This window comes from Sphaerodactylus townsendi, linkage group LG02 (genome assembly GCF_021028975.2).
Source record: "Sphaerodactylus townsendi isolate TG3544 linkage group LG02, MPM_Stown_v2.3, whole genome shotgun sequence".
In the NCBI taxonomy this organism is placed as follows: domain Eukaryota; kingdom Metazoa; phylum Chordata; class Lepidosauria; order Squamata; family Sphaerodactylidae; genus Sphaerodactylus; species Sphaerodactylus townsendi.
This window is the reverse complement of record NC_059426.1, coordinates 65,415,083-65,432,548: the sequence shown is the minus strand read 5'-3', so window position 1 is coordinate 65,432,548 and position 17,466 is coordinate 65,415,083. Positions and strand designations below refer to the sequence as shown.

Sequence of the window (17,466 nt, the reverse complement as noted above, 5' to 3'; positions counted from 1 at the left end):
TGAGGTGACCAACATTATGCTGGGTGATGATCCAGTTTTGAATCTGGACCCATCAGCTGAAGATGACTGTTTCATGGCCACAACAGAACCTGGGGGCCCACCCTTAGCTGGTCAGAAGGCAAGCTGATTGGACAGAATCCTTTTTCCGTGATAGGTGAATTGGTGGGGACCATGGTGCAAAGAACTCTCTCTGACCTCCTTCAGCTTGATTTGGTCTGCAGCTACTGCAGTGTGCAATAACATTCACTGTATCAAACAACACACCTAATACTTTGTTGCTAGTACTCTGAACACAAGAAGGATATGGCTGCTTTTGTGATAGAATTTGTGACACAAAAGTTCATTCAGGTCTTACAAACAGCCATTCAGTTGGTGGATGGTAATCTAGGTAATCTGGCAAAGCAATCATTATAAACATCAGGAGGGTTCCCCCCCCCCATTCTTTTCTCCTACCTTTCAGGTTGTTAGTACACTACAAATCACTTGATGGCCAGGCCTGTGATGCCTGTGGACTTGTTTTTCAAGGTTGGTATTCATTGGTTTGTTATTTCAGGTTTATAATTCTACCTGGCATAGAAGAATTTCAGAACCACTTCAATTAACAGCATGCATTGTATCAGTCAACAAAGCTAATTCTTAGTCTCTAGCACTTCATGACTCAAAGGAAAGATGACATAAGCTTTCTTCCCCAAAAGTGTCATTCCTGTTTTTCCATCTACCTCCTCCCATTCCACATTTACTACTTCTTTTTTTACTAGTGCACCCCCTGCTGTTTTTCCAAGGCTTATCTAATCTGGAAATCAAATCTGAACAAAATTCTCTGTGCTGGTGAAAGGAAACATGAACCAAAAGCATGCATGGCCATTCAGGGGGAAACAGACTTCTAGACTTCTAAGACAGCTCAATTGGCGGGACTCAGCATTGTTGAAGCATCTGGCTTGAAAGCAAGGAAAATCTAGTGGTGTGAAGACAAGACCCATGCAGGCAGATCAGGTGTTGCAGTTGGGCTGGATCCAGGTTATTCTGCTACTCATCTAGTTGCCCTTGTATTTAGATTATGAACTGTTTTACCTTTAGCAGTGTTACATTCAACTGCTGTGTCTCATGGTATTGTCTATTAATTCTTGGGGTCTGGGGAGGCATTCTGTTAGAAACACAAAGATTTTTCCCATCCCTTTCTCTCAAGAGAAGTAAAACTCTAGAACCCTTAAACAGACATGTAATGGCAATAAACTATTGTGTCTCTCATGTAACTAATAATTAAAGTAAATCAATTTTAAAAATAGGTGTTTTCCTCAAGGGTGCCCTGAGATATGAAGAGCGAGGTCAAGGGTGCCGCAACTTCGAAAAGGTTGGGAAAGACTGCCTTAGATAATTCACTGCAAGTTAACCAGTAAGAGGGATAAGGAAATGATGGGGAACAAATTTCAGTTACTTTGATTGGGGCTCAGACTTGCGAGTCCTAAAATTTTTCCGCGGAGACTTTGCTCTCTGTTTTCCTAACATCAAAGGTCAGGTGGGTGTGTTGTTATATGTAATTTTCTTGTTCCGATTTTCTGGTAAGATTTTAACACCATATGCTCTAAAACCTTTTCTGCTTTTTTTGTGATATGAAACTGTTTTGCTATCTACTGTTGCTTAAATTGCTTTTTTGGCTTTTATGCGGGCATTTTTAATGGGAAAGCAGGATATAAATACTGAAAATAGTCTACTGAAAATGAGTAGAAGAAAGTGAGATCATATGAATCTTTCATTCCAGTGGGTAACTTTAAATGTTTTTAATTTTGAACTGTTTCACCTTTGCTGCTGCGGAGAACCTTATTTGTGTGGAAAGTTCGGTTAGAAATGTTTTAAATAAGTAAGAGAAATGTTGACTGTACAGATTGAGAAGACATAGTGACTCTATGAATAGGATTTATGGATAAAATGGCCATAGACCATCATCCTTGAGTTCAGGACAATAGATATCCCAGGGCTAAACAGGGACATGGGATTCTTACATCATTGTAGATGTAATTGTCTATATTTTCCATCTCTGCATATCTCCCAGCTCTCATGAAGCTGATTTAATTTTGCACTGCACTTCTGCATACTAACTCTAACTAGTTCTTCTTTGTAACACCCCACCTTCTGACCTGGGTCTATATGGACAATGAGGCTTCACTCCTATTTGTATTGTGATGAAGTGAATTTTGACTAACAAAAACTTATATCTTGGGAAATGTGTTGGTTATAAGGGATGCTACAAAATTTTAAGGAATTTTGGCTATGGGTTGTGGCTGAATAATACAATGGACCTGCATATCTCAGAGAAATAAGCCCTTTCCGCACAAATCTCCCAAAATATTTGTAAAACATTTCAACCCCCCCTTTCCCACCCCCCCCCCCCCCTTCCCCCCCCCGCCCCCCCCCTCCCCCCCCCCCCCCCACCCGCCACGCCCCACCCCCCCCCCCCCCCCCCCCCCCCCCCCCCCCCCCCCCCACCCCCCCCCCCCCCCCCCCCCCCCCCCCCCCGCCCCCCCCCCCCCCAACCCCCCCCCGACCACCCCCCCACCCCCCCCGCCCCCCACCCCCCCCCCCCCCCACCCCCCCCCCCCCCCACCCCCCCCCCCCCCCACCCCCCCCCCCCCCCACCCCCCCCCCCCCCCACCCCCCCCCCCCCCCACCCCCCCCCCCCCCCACCCCCCCCCCCCCCCACCCCCCCCCCCCCCCACCCCCCCCCCCCCCCACCCCCCCCCCCCCCCACCCCCCCCCCCCCCCACCCCCCCCCCCCCCCACCCCCCCCCCCCCCCACCCCCCCCCCCCCCCACCCCCCCCCCCCCCCACCCCCCCCCCCCCCCACCCCCCCCCCCCCCCACCCCCCCCCCCCCCCACCCCCCCCCCCCCCCACCCCCCCCCCCCCCCACCCCCCCCCCCCCCCACCCCCCCCCCCCCCCACCCCCCCCCCCCCCCACCCCCCCCCCCCCCCACCCCCCCCCCCCCCCACCCCCCCCCCCCCCCACCCCCCCCCCCCCCCACCCCCCCCCCCCCCCACCCCCCCCCCCCCCCACCCCCCCCCCCCCCCACCCCCCCCCCCCCCCACCCCCCCCCCCCCCCACCCCCCCCCCCCCCCACCCCCCCCCCCCCCCACCCCCCCCCCCCCCCACCCCCCCCCCCCCCCACCCCCCCCCCCCCCCACCCCCCCCCCCCCCCACCCCCCCCCCCCCCCACCCCCCCCCCCCCCCACCCCCCCCCCCCCCCACCCCCCCCCCCCCCCACCCCCCCCCCCCCCCACCCCCCCCCCCCCCCACCCCCCCCCCCCCCCACCCCCCCCCCCCCCCACCCCCCCCCCCCCCCACCCCCCCCCCCCCCCACCCCCCCCCCCCCCCACCCCCCCCCCCCCCCACCCCCCCCCCCCCCCACCCCCCCCCCCCCCCACCCCCCCCCCCCCCCACCCCCCCCCCCCCCCACCCCCCCCCCCCCCCACCCCCCCCCCCCCCCACCCCCCCCCCCCCCCACCCCCCCCCCCCCCCACCCCCCCCCCCCCCCACCCCCCCCCCCCCCCACCCCCCCCCCCCCCCACCCCCCCCCCCCCCCACCCCCCCCCCCCCCCACCCCCCCCCCCCCCCACCCCCCCCCCCCCCCACCCCCCCCCCCCCCCACCCCCCCCCCCCCCCACCCCCCCCCCCCCCCACCCCCCCCCCCCCCCACCCCCCCCCCCCCCCACCCCCCCCCCCCCCCACCCCCCCCCCCCCCCACCCCCCCCCCCCCCCACCCCCCCCCCCCCCCACCCCCCCCCCCCCCCACCCCCCCCCCCCCCCACCCCCCCCCCCCCCCACCCCCCCCCCCCCCCACCCCCCCCCCCCCCCACCCCCCCCCCCCCCCACCCCCCCCCCCCCCCACCCCCCCCCCCCCCCACCCCCCCCCCCCCCCACCCCCCCCCCCCCCCACCCCCCCCCCCCCCCACCCCCCCCCCCCCCCACCCCCCCCCCCCCCCACCCCCCCCCCCCCCCACCCCCCCCCCCCCCCACCCCCCCCCCCCCCCACCCCCCCCCCCCCCCACCCCCCCCCCCCCCCACCCCCCCCCCCCCCCACCCCCCCCCCCCCCCACCCCCCCCCCCCCCCACCCCCCCCCCCCCCCACCCCCCCCCCCCCCCACCCCCCCCCCCCCCCACCCCCCCCCCCCCCCACCCCCCCCCCCCCCCACCCCCCCCCCCCCCCACCCCCCCCCCCCCCCACCCCCCCCCCCCCCCACCCCCCCCCCCCCCCACCCCCCCCCCCCCCCACCCCCCCCCCCCCCCACCCCCCCCCCCCCCCACCCCCCCCCCCCCCCACCCCCCCCCCCCCCCACCCCCCCCCCCCCCCACCCCCCCCCCCCCCCACCCCCCCCCCCCCCCACCCCCCCCCCCCCCCACCCCCCCCCCCCCCCACCCCCCCCCCCCCCCACCCCCCCCCCCCCCCACCCCCCCCCCCCCCCACCCCCCCCCCCCCCCACCCCCCCCCCCCCCCACCCCCCCCCCCCCCCACCCCCCCCCCCCCCCACCCCCCCCCCCCCCCACCCCCCCCCCCCCCCACCCCCCCCCCCCCCCACCCCCCCCCCCCCCCACCCCCCCCCCCCCCCACCCCCCCCCCCCCCCACCCCCCCCCCCCCCCACCCCCCCCCCCCCCCACCCCCCCCCCCCCCCACCCCCCCCCCCCCCCACCCCCCCCCCCCCCCACCCCCCCCCCCCCCCACCCCCCCCCCCCCCCACCCCCCCCCCCCCCCACCCCCCCCCCCCCCCACCCCCCCCCCCCCCCACCCCCCCCCCCCCCCACCCCCCCCCCCCCCCACCCCCCCCCCCCCCCACCCCCCCCCCCCCCCACCCCCCCCCCCCCCCACCCCCCCCCCCCCCCACCCCCCCCCCCCCCCACCCCCCCCCCCCCCCACCCCCCCCCCCCCCCACCCCCCCCCCCCCCCACCCCCCCCCCCCCCCACCCCCCCCCCCCCCCACCCCCCCCCCCCCCCACCCCCCCCCCCCCCCACCCCCCCCCCCCCCCACCCCCCCCCCCCCCCACCCCCCCCCCCCCCCACCCCCCCCCCCCCCCACCCCCCCCCCCCCCCACCCCCCCCCCCCCCCACCCCCCCCCCCCCCCACCCCCCCCCCCCCCCACCCCCCCCCCCCCCCACCCCCCCCCCCCCCCACCCCCCCCCCCCCCCACCCCCCCCCCCCCCCACCCCCCCCCCCCCCCACCCCCCCCCCCCCCCACCCCCCCCCCCCCCCACCCCCCCCCCCCCCCACCCCCCCCCCCCCCCACCCCCCCCCCCCCCCACCCCCCCCCCCCCCCACCCCCCCCCCCCCCCACCCCCCCCCCCCCCCACCCCCCCCCCCCCCCACCCCCCCCCCCCCCCACCCCCCCCCCCCCCCACCCAGTTTCGCCTGCATCTGTGGCTGGCATCTTCAGAGGATCTATCCTCTGAAGATGCCAGCCACAGATGCAGGCGAAACGTCAGGAGAGAATGCTGCTAGAACATGGCCATACAGCCCGGAAACCACACAGCACCCAATTTTTTTATTTCCTGCCTCAAAATGTTTGAAAGTATCTGTGCGGAGAGTTATTCAAACTAGCTCTCTCTGTTATCTGTATCACATAGGAGCTACTGGAAAAGCAACATTGTCCAATACATTGAGCATAGATGACATAGTCATTTTTTAAATCTGGATTGGCTGTGAACAGAACAATCAGATATTGTGAATTGACAGACTGTTATTTATTGTGAATTGACTCACTGTTATTTTACGCAAATATTGTGAAATATTCTGTATCACTTCACTGTTTGAATTATGATGTAATCACAAGGGAAGCAGTGAATGAGTGCTCCTTGCTCTGTAGCCCTACAGCAATCAAGGAGCGGGCCCTCATGACATCAAAGACCTCCTGTTCTCCAGGGAAGAGGAACAGAAACCTTCTCTCGGCAATGGAGACTAATATAGTGGGAATGGCAGGGGAAAGACAGCATTGTATTTTTTACTGTATGTTTTAAAAAGTATTATAAGCTCTTTCAGAACTTTATAGTTGAAAAGCAGGATGTAAAGGTAGTAAGGACAGGAAAACTTAGGAGCACAGCAAAGCATCTGTTATCCATTGTGGAGACTTATGCAAGCAGTCATCAGTGGCAAAAGTGGCCTAGGCCCTGTATTATTCTGTCTGGCTTTCTGTGGGGAGCAATATCCATTTTGTGATCTGGCTTTCTATTCTGTAAATCTCCTTTGAGGAACTAGACTTGAGCATTGCAATGCAAGCCCATCAATTCAGTGGGAACAGTCACTAGAGCAGGGGTAGGGAACCTGCGGCTCAAGAGCCGCATACGGCTCTTCTGCCCTTGCACTGTGGCTCCATGAGCCGAGCTGCCGGCCCCATCCTTGCCCGCCCTGCAGGCAGCAGGGCAGGCGCACCAACTGCCCACGGTCGGCTGGGCCGCGCTGCGGGCTTCTCCTCTTGCCCACCCTGTTGGAGCGGGGTGGGTGCTTTCCTGGCAGCTGGCGAGGCCGAGCCGCCGGCTTCATCCATGCGCTCATTCTGAGCGGAGTAAAAGGTAAAAAAACCCCCAATATATATAGTGTTATCTTTATTTTAAATGTCAAAAATTATTTGCGGCTCCAAGTGTTTTCTTTTCCTGTGGAAAACGGGTCCAAATGGCTCTTTGAGTGTTAAAGGTTCCCTACCCCTGCACTAGAGTAATTTTGCACAGGATTGCATTGTTGGCCTGCTTGGCGCGTTTTTAAATCAGGCTTTTAAAAACAGTTGCCGTTTCTTTGCTTAATTTCTGTTTAGGTTTCATTTTTGTAGAAAGTTGTAATTGTAGACTGACCCTGTTCCAGGATAAAAACCACAGAAAAGAGGCGTTTGGTGATCATTGATAAGTGTTTCCATATTCATAATGAGCCTTACAGCTGCATTCACGCTAACAGAGGTTGTTTTGCAGGAAATCCCCATAGCCAGCTTTAAGCAAACTCCACATTAGGGGACTGGACACCCCTCCCCCCAATGAATTTCATTCACTTTGCTGTTTATTTAGTACCAAAACTGTGCTAAGTTCTGTACGAACGTGTGATGTGGCCTCTTCAGACAAATTCATCCTCTGATTTTATTCTTGCTGTCCAACCTTATAATGGTTCGCAGCTGAATGGCCAACTCTCCCGCAATTTGCTTCTTTAGCCCCAGCACCTTCCGAAGAAAGCACGAATCGTTTCTTTCTCCCTTTCTTTTGTGAGGAAGGGGCTGAAACTGAAACGCAGGAGCCGCCGAGCCATCAAAGTGTATATAAAAGCGCGGCAAAGTTATGCAGCCGGCCAGCGAGGAGGGGCCTGCACCCATAAAGAGTGGGCTTCTCTCGAGGCGCCGCCCTCCCCCCCCCCTTTCGTAGGAGCTGACCCAAAAAGCAGGAAAGAAAAATCTGCAGGCACGTGAGGACGGAGAAGAGGGTGGGAGAGAGGCGTGCCCCCCCAGATGCGGCTGGTGGCTTGAAGGAATGAGACAATCTCACGCGCCTTTCTTCCTCCCTTCCCGCTGAGCCATCTTACCCCTTGGCTGACCCAAGGATGTGCTGAGCTTATGCTCTGTGATGCTGTCCGTTTCTCTGAGCCTCCCAAGGGGCCGATCTGGTGACAGGATGACCTGGGTTTGCCTGTCTTGCATGCTTTGGGTATGTAGATCTCTTTCGACGTCCCCCCTACAGGATCGGTTTTTCTGCAAAGTGGCTTGGTTGGTTTGGTTGCATTTTAAAGCAGACGGGTTTTTTTTTCCTTCGAGTCTGCCATTCACGGGCTTGAGCGTCTTATTCAATTTAGACTGAATATCCAAAAGGGGAAGCCGAAAGGAGGGGAGGGGTGCTTTGCATTCGTTTGGGGGTGGGCGTGCGAGGGGGAAAGAGAGCGAACGCCGAAGGATGGATGTTTCTAAAGACTCGGTCGCTTGCAGCGTCCGCAAAGATAGGATGGGATGAAAAGTGGGGAGGGAGAGGAAAGCCCTACTAAGAGATTCCGCCCGGTTGTTACTCTGTGAAGAACGACTTCGATGCTTGCTGGGAAGCAGTTGTCCAGCGACGTGGCTTACTGCATCACTGGAGAATACTACAGTGGATCGGAGGGCACTGGGCTTAAAAGCACTGGCCACCTTCTGTCCGCCTTCAAAATCTGACTAGTTTGCACATTGTTTGTACCCTTTCCCATGCTTTGTGCAAGTGGTGAAGGGCTCTGGGCTGAACTTACTTGGGTCAGGAGAGGGAGAGACTGCACTTCTTGGTTATGTTGAAGTTGGCCGTTTCCACTATTTATCTAGGGAGCAACTTCTTGGAGGGAAAAAGATTAAAAGAGACCTCGCTTATAGTAGAAATAGTGATTTCTAGCTGTGTCTTGGGAATCCCAATCGAGTCTTTGATATCTGAGTGGGTCACTTAAAGTCTTTGTAAACTGTGTGGCCCATTGTGCTAGTTTTCTGCTGGTGGTCAGTGAGTGGCATATGAACAGGGTCACATCCCTTTGCTTCGCCATCTCCTTTTGATCTGGGAAAGTGGTGCAAGAGACCTGTGCGAGAATACACAGCTGTTGGAAGTAAAGCCCCTAATATTTAAAGCCCCTGCTACGGAAGAGGGGGGACACTGTGGTGAAAAATACCAGGATGTAGGTACTGAAATAGGTTAGCATGTGTGGAGGTGCAAAAATTACTTCTGTTTTCAAAAACTTTTTTTTGTGTGTGAAGCTGGGCATCTTGTAACCCCTTCCCCACAAACCCTGTTTGCTAATACTGCTGGTCAAATATTGGTGCTTAAATGCCACACTGAGATCAGTTTGTCATAAAGCAGGATTTTTCTCTACATTTACTCAGCCAGGGTGTGAGGGTCTTGGGACATAACTAGTCCAACAAACATTTGCATGAAAAGAGAACTGCTCCAGAGCAGAGTCTGTCTGCCCCTCTGGTCCCTACAGTTACAACCCACTGTTTGTGACATAGCTTTGTTGCCATAGTGATGCTTTGGGTGGTCCCAAAGGCGAAGTGGATGGGGGGGGAGAGAGAGTTGGGGGTGGAGGACAGAATGAAGCCAAGAAGGGGGGGGGGGAGCCCTGCAACTGGCAAAAATATCCTGGACTGTGAAATGTTCTCCCAGGGTGAGGGAGGGATTGTGGAGCAGCAGGTTCCTAATCTGGGTGACTGGTCCAGTGTTGGAAAAGACTAATTCAGCAGCAGCATCTGGAATAGGTTGTTTATTTCAGTATAATAACTATGGCACTTTAATCTTGTTGACTTTAATAGAATCAGTAATGTGGGCATATCCTGAAGAACAAATATTTCAATACAGTGGATTCCCCCCCCTCGCCCCAAAAACATTAAGCATAGGATCCACACAGAATTGCTTTGCATAAACATATCATACACTATGATATTATTATCTGATTTGTTTGTGCATAGTGACTGATGTTGTGAGACATGTGTAGAAGTATCCTTAAAAATGCGATTGCTGGGTCAAGATCTGAACTGAACTGATTCACAGGCTTGCATAGAACTATTTTCCTCAAATATATGTGAACACTTCCAAATTTGAGGCATTAGCTCTTGAGTAAGTCCTTAGGAATGGCCAAGTGTTGTTTACAAGATGCAGTTTAAATCTTATGAAGGGGTTTGTTGTTTGATCAAGAAGAAAAGAAAAAAGCTGCAAGCCCCATTACGTGCATAGAGATAATGTCATGGCTCTTTGAATTCAGGTCTTGGGTGATTTGCTTCATTATATTCATATGTGTATAGGGGGGAGCCAAACAATTGCATCCACTTCATTATTGCTCCCAGTCTACTCTTCTGCCCCATGGCAGTCTGTAGGCTCTGTGAACAAACTGGACTCCCACTTGGGTGGAAGAACTTACATGCAATGAGAGTGATCTCCAAAAAGCGTGTTTGTTTTGGGACGATTCACACTCTCCAGCCTTTGCTTTCTTGGCTTCTTAATTGTCTAGTGATTTAACATCACAGTGCGTTCTTGTGTTGTTTCTCTGTTGCTGCAGGGATGTATTACTGTGGTCATTTCAACTCTGAGTTGACGGGTGGCTTGATTTATCATCTAGGTCAAGAACAGAGTATCAGCCTTAATGGGTCAGAGAGTTCGTTGAGCTGGTATCTTTTCTTTGTTTTTGCCTGCTTGCAGATGCTTGAGGGGAAATGTTTTCACAGCATGGGATGCTAACCAGGAACTCCACTTCCCCACTGATCACTTCCAGCTTGCTGCAATCTGATGTTTTGGGATCAGAAACATGAGAGTTTGTCATCAGCAGCTTGCTGCAGATCACACGTTGTCATTTTCAAAAGCAACGGCAGAAAGAAGAGAAAGTCAGGATGACAGCCTGATTTAAAAAAAATACTGTCTGATAATCAGATATTGGTGCTAGTCCAAAAGTTATGCATTTATAGCATCCCTTTCTAATTTAGGATCATTAGCTATGAGGAGAATTTTATGGATGTTTTCAGCAAGACTGGCAAAGTAGTTGAGGTTTTTAAGCGTCAATCACATTTTTAAGAGCCGCTGTCAGAAACAGTGCTAGCTTTGTGCAAAGAAGGAAAATTCAGAGTTGATAACTAATGACTAAAAAAAAACTGTAGAGGTTTTTTTTTTTAAAAAAAAACCTCTACAGTTTTTTTTAGTCATTAGTTGTGTCTCTTTTTTAAAAGATAACTATCAGGTTTAAAATGGAATCTGCATATAATCCATACCTGTTGCACTGAACCCATAGCACCCCAGCAAATACATTGAGTTCCTGGGTTGTTGTGAGAATAATAGGAACAGTGTAAACAGTTTTGAGTTCTCACTGGGGAGAAAGGCAGGGTATAAATAAAATAAATAAATGAAGGCCCCCCCCCCCCAAGTTAAAGGCTGAACTGTGAAACAAAATGTCTGAGATAAACACTATTTCAGGTCATATACTACAGATTTGACGTAACACTGTGTGCATTCTATTTATTACAGTTAAAGTTATTATTATTTGTGACTTTACCAACCGGACAGCAGAGATGTATTTTCCATCTCATAGAGAAATACTGTTAGACCCAGTTTATTGTTACACCTACTCTTACTTTTGCTTCTAGGCACTTCTGGCCCCTAAGGACAGGAACCCAAAGCTTCATTGGCATTGCCTCTGTTGTTTCAGCGCTTTGGCCATCTTTGTTGTTTCAATGACTCATTAGTCAATTTTCTGCTTGAGGATTAAGTCCCTAACATTTCACACTCAGTGAAAAAGTTCCTTTACATTGCAAGCAGAATACAGTGTTACAGGGTCTTTGATAGAACTTTTCGTTAATTTTGATTGTCTGTTAGCCCTTTTTTATTTGTTTATGCTGGTCATAGGACCAAATAAACAATGTGTCTGCCTGTCTGCATAGAGTTTAACTAACCTATTGCGATTTTTGATACCTGACCTTCATGATATACAGTACACTACTTTTTGATTTCTTCTCAGTTTCAAAAGCAGTGTGCTGTGTGTCATGTGGGTTGAGAAGAAACAAACACACACCAACCTAATGTGCACGCCCATGTCTGAGCTCATAGAATAAGTTGTGTGATTCTTTGAATCCTGGGCTCAGTCTTCAAACAGTTTGCTTAGTGATTTTGATTGCGTGTACAGAGAGAACCAAATAGAAATCAATTAATTACACTGTTTTCTCCTTGACTCAAGCAGAGAGAATTCTGTAGTATGAAGGATAGAAGCTACATGACAGGCAGTGTTGCAGAATGCTTCAAGTGAGTTTGGGGTTGTTGTTGTTTTTTGAGCTCTTAAGTTGACATTTTGTTTCTTTTATTTATTTTAGTGACAAGTTAATTTGTGCCGCAAATGTAAGAGGGAATGATAAATTTGTTTTGAAACGGTATTTTAAATCTACCTTTTTTTCTTGGTGGTTTTAAAACATAATTTAAGTCACTGTGATTGTAACCAGTCCTTTAAAAAGATCAATCTTCTCATGTACCAGTTTTTAATTTTTGTTATTTGGGTACCAGGAAATTTGGGGGGGGGGTTATGACATTCTCTTCTTAATTCTGAAATGGGTATTCCAGATTTTGATCCCTTTATACACCAGGCTAGGGTGCTGCTGTTTCTAATTTACAAACTCCACTTGGGCTTTTGCAGAATTTGTTTAAAAAACACAGGGTCCTGCAGGCATACCTTTGGGGTCACTTTCAGAATGTTCTGGGAATGATTTAACAAATACCACGCTGGGTCTGATTTGCACATTCACTTTTTACTGGTTACTTTGTCAGAGACTGGTTGCATTCAGATTTAGAAAGCAAACCAAGGTTGGTTAGTTATGAGAATGAGTCTTAGAAGCCCTCACCCTTGTGTGCCCCCCCTTTCCTTTCTCCCCTTCTGCATAGTAGGAAATCTGAAGGCTTCGTAATTCTGGATGAACCATGGCTTATGATGAAATCTGAATCATAACAAAATAATCATATGTTCTCTTCCCTATCAACCAAGCCAAAAGCCAGTTTGTATTCACCCTTCAGGCATCTCAAAAAGGGTATTTTCAGTTTCCCAGATGTGTATACATGGAGAACAGGAGGCAGGGAATTCAAGGGCCTGGGGATTTCTGAGCCTCATTTTCATGGCAAACAAATCTGCTGATTGAACATTAAAGGTCAAGGTAGTCCCCCTCATTACTGGCCCGTGGAGTGATGGCACATCACAACATTTACTAGACAAACTGTGTTTTTAATGGGGCGGTTTTCTATTGCTTTCCCCAGTCATCTACACTTTATCCCAGCAAGCTGGATACTCATGTTATCAACCTCAAAAGGATGGAAGGCTGAGTCAGCCTTGAGCTGGTTACTTCTGTTGGTTCAAACCTAGGTCATGAGCAGAGAGGTTTGACTGTAGTACTGCAGCTTACCACTCTGCACCATGGGGTTTAATCAGAAAGGGCAGCTTTGATAGTTGTATTTGCAAGTGTTTTGAGCAATATCGCCTCCGTTTTGCTCCTAGCCAGGTTGCTGTCATGGTATCCCTGTTGCCCTTCAATCATGAACTATGGTTGTGGAGAATCACCTAAGGCAGTAGCTTAGCTTGAATTATCTATTTAAAAAATAAAAGATATTTGTATTTTTAAATGTGGCTTTCTTGTGAGTGGGCAGGGAGCTCTGTGGCTTTTTCCGATTGGCTGTTGGGGTGGGAACGCAACCTTGCAGCCCCTCCCCTCTGCTTGAGGAAGTTTTTATTTTTAATTTCTGGGTGTGCAGTTTTGTAGAAACATAGGATGTCTATTTTTTAACCTTTTGGCTTTTCAGCTTTGTTGGTACATACACTCTGCGCTAGCTCTCCTTCTCTTTGCAGGTTCATGCCTAGAAAGCCATGACCAGCACACACAAAAAAAACCCCTTTGCAAGCTCTGTGCTCAGTCCACTGCGCTCTGATTGGTACATGCCTCCTAGGGCAGGAAAAATTAACCGGAATGTTTCTCTGCTCCCTCCCCACTGATGCAGCCTCAGCCTGAGTTTTTCAAAAAGGTGTACTTTCCTGCCGGTTTTTGAAAAATGCAGGATGAGCGGGAGAGCGCGGGATGGAGCTGAGTTGGGCACTGAAGCCGTGGGGACTCCTTGCCCAAACTGGGACTTTTACCATGGGTATCACGTGATTTTTTGACTGTGGGGATTTCCCCATAGTCTCCTGCCCATTTTGAAGAGGGAAGGGTAGACAGTCAGAAAAGTATTGGAATAAATAGATTATTCACCCCTTAAAGGCCTGGTCAGTGCTGTGCTTATTGAAAAAGAAAATAAGAGCATCAGTCAAATTGGGTCAGGGTACTAGGACATTCAGCTCAATAGTTTTAGGTGATGGCTGGATCCTGCATTCTTCAGGACATTTAAACAAATGGAATACTGCATTACTGGGCTGCCACTAGTGAACTTATTTAATGTTGTGTGGTTTTTGTAGTGTAAGAATGTAACTCCTCTGAGAATTTCACTTAGTAAGTAAATCTAGACAAAACCTTCATACTTAAGATGTGGCTGAATTTATGTGATAAACAAGAAGCATCCCGAATTCTGCAGCTTCTGTAAAGAACCAAACTGTTCAGTACAAACTATAGAGACACTGCTGACCTGGCCTATTCTGCATATTCTTTCATTCAGCTTCCCCCTTCTCCAGCAATAAATAACTTAAAACAAGTCAGATGGGGCTTTAGTGCCAGAATTTGTGGTCTGGATTTAAGAAGTCATCTGTCTCTTTCAATATAGTTTCTGATTCACAGAGTAGGAAGAATTTATAGATTTCAGGATGTCTTCCTGGTTTCTTGCTCTACCAAGGCTTTTGTGAGTCCTAGTCTCTCTTTACTTCAACAAGTTGTTGTCACTGTTCGTTCCAGGAAGATTGATTTCACATATAAGCCCCATTCTGTATCTTTGAAAGCTTAGGGACAACCCATTGTCTATGTGTTTGGGTATCCCTCTTGCCATTCAGTGGTACCATGAACTTAATGAGAATAATCACTCTTAATTAGACAGCAGTTTAAAAGGCAGCCATTGCCCTCTTGATTAGGTAGCCTTGGAATAAAAATGTGTGTATGTGAGTGGTGAGAGAAATGCAGGAGAGCGTGGTGAGATGGGAGGACTGCTTGGGATGAAAGGAAGGGAAATTTAAACGACTGTTTAGGAGGTCTGTTTGGTTATTTTCTGAGACAACAAAAAGCAGAGTTGAGCAGCTAAGGCTGCTGTCCTGCAAACACTCTGAGAAGCAGGTGCCATTAAATAAAATGGAACTTAAGTCTCAATAAACGTGGTTAGAATTTATCTAACTCTCAAAACAGTGGAACATCACCTTTACTGAATGTTTATCAAACAGCTGCATTCTTTGGGGCTGGCATATCTCGACATCCCTAGTATTTGTCTTGAAAGGGTTTATTTTCTCCTTATATCAGCTTTGCTTTTGTTTGGCCAAGTTTCGCGCGATAGTGCCACTTCGCAGCTGTGCGCCCCAGCAGCCAAGAGTGCTGGCGGGCGTGGGGAGGTTCGCCATAACTCGTTCCCACTTATGCCGCGTCGCGAGAGCAGGCTAAGCCGGAGAGAGCCACCACAGGAGAGGCGGACTCGCCGCGGAACCGTTTCTTCGCCATCCTCCTCATTCCTACTCCCGCGATGTCCTCGGGCAGTCGCCTGCACAGCCATCGGAGCCCCGCCCATGCCAAGGCCCTCCGACCCCTGGAGGTCCAGGGAGGAGACCAGTGATGTGAAATTCACCGGCCAGCAGGCAAATCTAATGAAACAATGGATTTATCATGAAAGTAAACGAGAGGAAAGCTTTGGCGACGGCGTCTTCCCGGCGGTGCTGGTGTTCCGGCGGTGCCGGTGTTCATGGTACCACTGAATGGCAAGAGGGATACCCAAACACATAGAAAATGGGAGTTTTTAAGGTAAGCTGATCCAAACCATGTAGGATTTTAAAAGTCAATGTCAGTACTTGAGGAAAGTAATTTGAATCAGTGCAGATGAACCAAAACTATAGTGATATGGTCCCTACAACTCATTTCTGTCAGCATCCTATCTCTTGCAGTCTGTACCAGTTTAAATTTCTAAACATTTCTTGAGGGCAGCCCAATGCAGAGTGCAGTAATCTAATCTAAATGTAACCAAGACATGCATCACAGTGGCTAGATCCTTTCTGTCCAGGAAAGACAGTAGATGGTTAAACAGTCAAAACTGGTAAAAGGCACTACAGGTCACCACCATTACCTACTTGTGTAGCAGTAAACCTGGGTGCTGCATCACCCAGGCTGTCTTTTAGGGTATGATGAATATATTTGTTTACTCAGTAGGACTGACTGGAGAATGATAAATTGATTTTTCATAAATCGCTTGACTTGGCAGTTCTGTTTCACTTTAGCAATGGAAACTTGATGATTTCAGTTCAATTAAGCACAAATTCCTAAGAGAGTTCTCCTGCATAGGCCCTGTTGAAATGTATCATGGTACTGTTTTTATTTCAACAAGGTCTGTAATTGAAAACTTACTAGTGGAGTATATCTGTGAGTCAGATCTGCTATTCTTCTGACATCACCACTGCTCCAGATCTGCCTTTTGAAGCAGCAGTCTAACATTGGCTCATGGATAGATTGCCTTTGGTTGTAAAAGAATACTTCTTGAAGTAATCACTGAGTAGAATTCAAGCAGGAAAAAAACCATTCTTTTTGCCATTGTTCCAACTACTGTTATTTGTGTGAAAAGATTTGTTTTCAATGTGCATACTTTTAATTGTTTCTCATATACAAATTAGCCCAGCCCATTATGGGTTTTCTCTTGGGAATGGTATCCTTTTGAACTTTTGTCAAGATACATTATGCTATTATGTTTTGCTTAGGGGCCCAAGGTTGTTCTATCATACACAGAGCTAAGATGTTGGATCTAACCAACCTTATGATTCAGTTTTGCTTACTACAGCCCATGTCCCATGGGGCTTTTGTAAATGCGGTTCCCGTGATCACCAGCATAGTCTTTATTAGTGCTGAGGAGGGAACGTATCTCTTTTCTGCAGTAGAAAGCCTAGTTGGATCCAATCCAAAGTATGTTTTAAAATGTATGAGCAATTAATTTTAATCAGGCTGCATCTTGACGACCAGACTAAGAATATTTGGGACAGTGTGCCAGAGTGGGGGGAGTATTCAGTCCATTTTGAAGGTCTCAGTCCCAAATCTGACTTGTTCTGTTATGCTGATCTTATTTTTTGGGTATCTTATCTTTCTTTTAAGTTTCTGATATGTTATGCATTACTTTGCTGGAGTTTGGTCTCCTCAGCTGTGGGGCAGCAACAAACTCCTCTAGAATTGGGGATGGCAATTGTTGTGCCTCTGACTTCATGGAGGTCATCCTCTTTTCCAGAGATTTGTCTCTTCACTCATTCAACATTGTTTTTCTAGCCTGCCCTCTCATCCAGGCCTGCCTCCAGACTCCAACCTGTGTGAGGTCTACTGACTCGGAACAATATAGATGTGGCTCATTTGAGGCAATAGCAGTTATCTTCCCCTCCCTCATTCCCCACTTCTGTGATTGAATTTCCCCTGGAAAGCTCTTTGACTCAGATACATTCTCCCCAGGATGCTTAGAGGTCACAAGCTCGAGGGAATAATTGACAAGGTCAACAGGCTAAAGTGCTAGAGAAGATGCTTGGGATATTGAGAGAAAGAGGGTGGGGTCAAAGAACCCCCACGGGTTCCTGTCACTTTCTCTGATGGGAAGTTTGATGACTTTCCTGGCATGTGGCATGAAAAGAGGTGGAGGGGATTAGTTGGATGGAGCATTCCATTCAAAGCAGTTTACCAAACTATCTGAGTATATTAGCACTGTGAAGAAAATGCCCTATGCCGGCTCTACAGAAGGGCCCCATTTAAAAATGCTTTTCAGGAGGCTTCCGGCTTCTTCATATCCAGTGCAAAATGTACTTGTGTTTTCTCTGATATTTTGTCTGTTTTCTATTTTCCTATCTGGCA

The 17,466-nt window shown here is 51.5% G+C and overlaps 1 protein-coding gene across 10 annotated transcripts in view; it reads left to right on the top strand.

Annotated features, from left to right (window-relative positions):
- Positions 1–17,466, top strand: part of TNS1 (tensin 1) — a 389,915-nt gene that overhangs the window by 88,703 nt on the left and 283,746 nt on the right. Inside the window, exon 1 of one of the 10 annotated variants that reach the window (XM_048486274.1) lies at positions 7,341–7,663. The exons of 8 other annotated variants lie outside the window; for them this stretch is intronic. In XM_048486274.1, the coding sequence (XP_048342231.1) occupies positions 7,583–7,663 (81 nt within the window). In that variant the 5' untranslated portion in view covers positions 7,341–7,582. Of the gene's footprint in view, positions 1–7,340; positions 7,664–7,707; positions 7,723–17,466 lie in introns of those variants that run through there. One more of the 10 variants, XM_048486282.1, reaches the window with a different exon arrangement.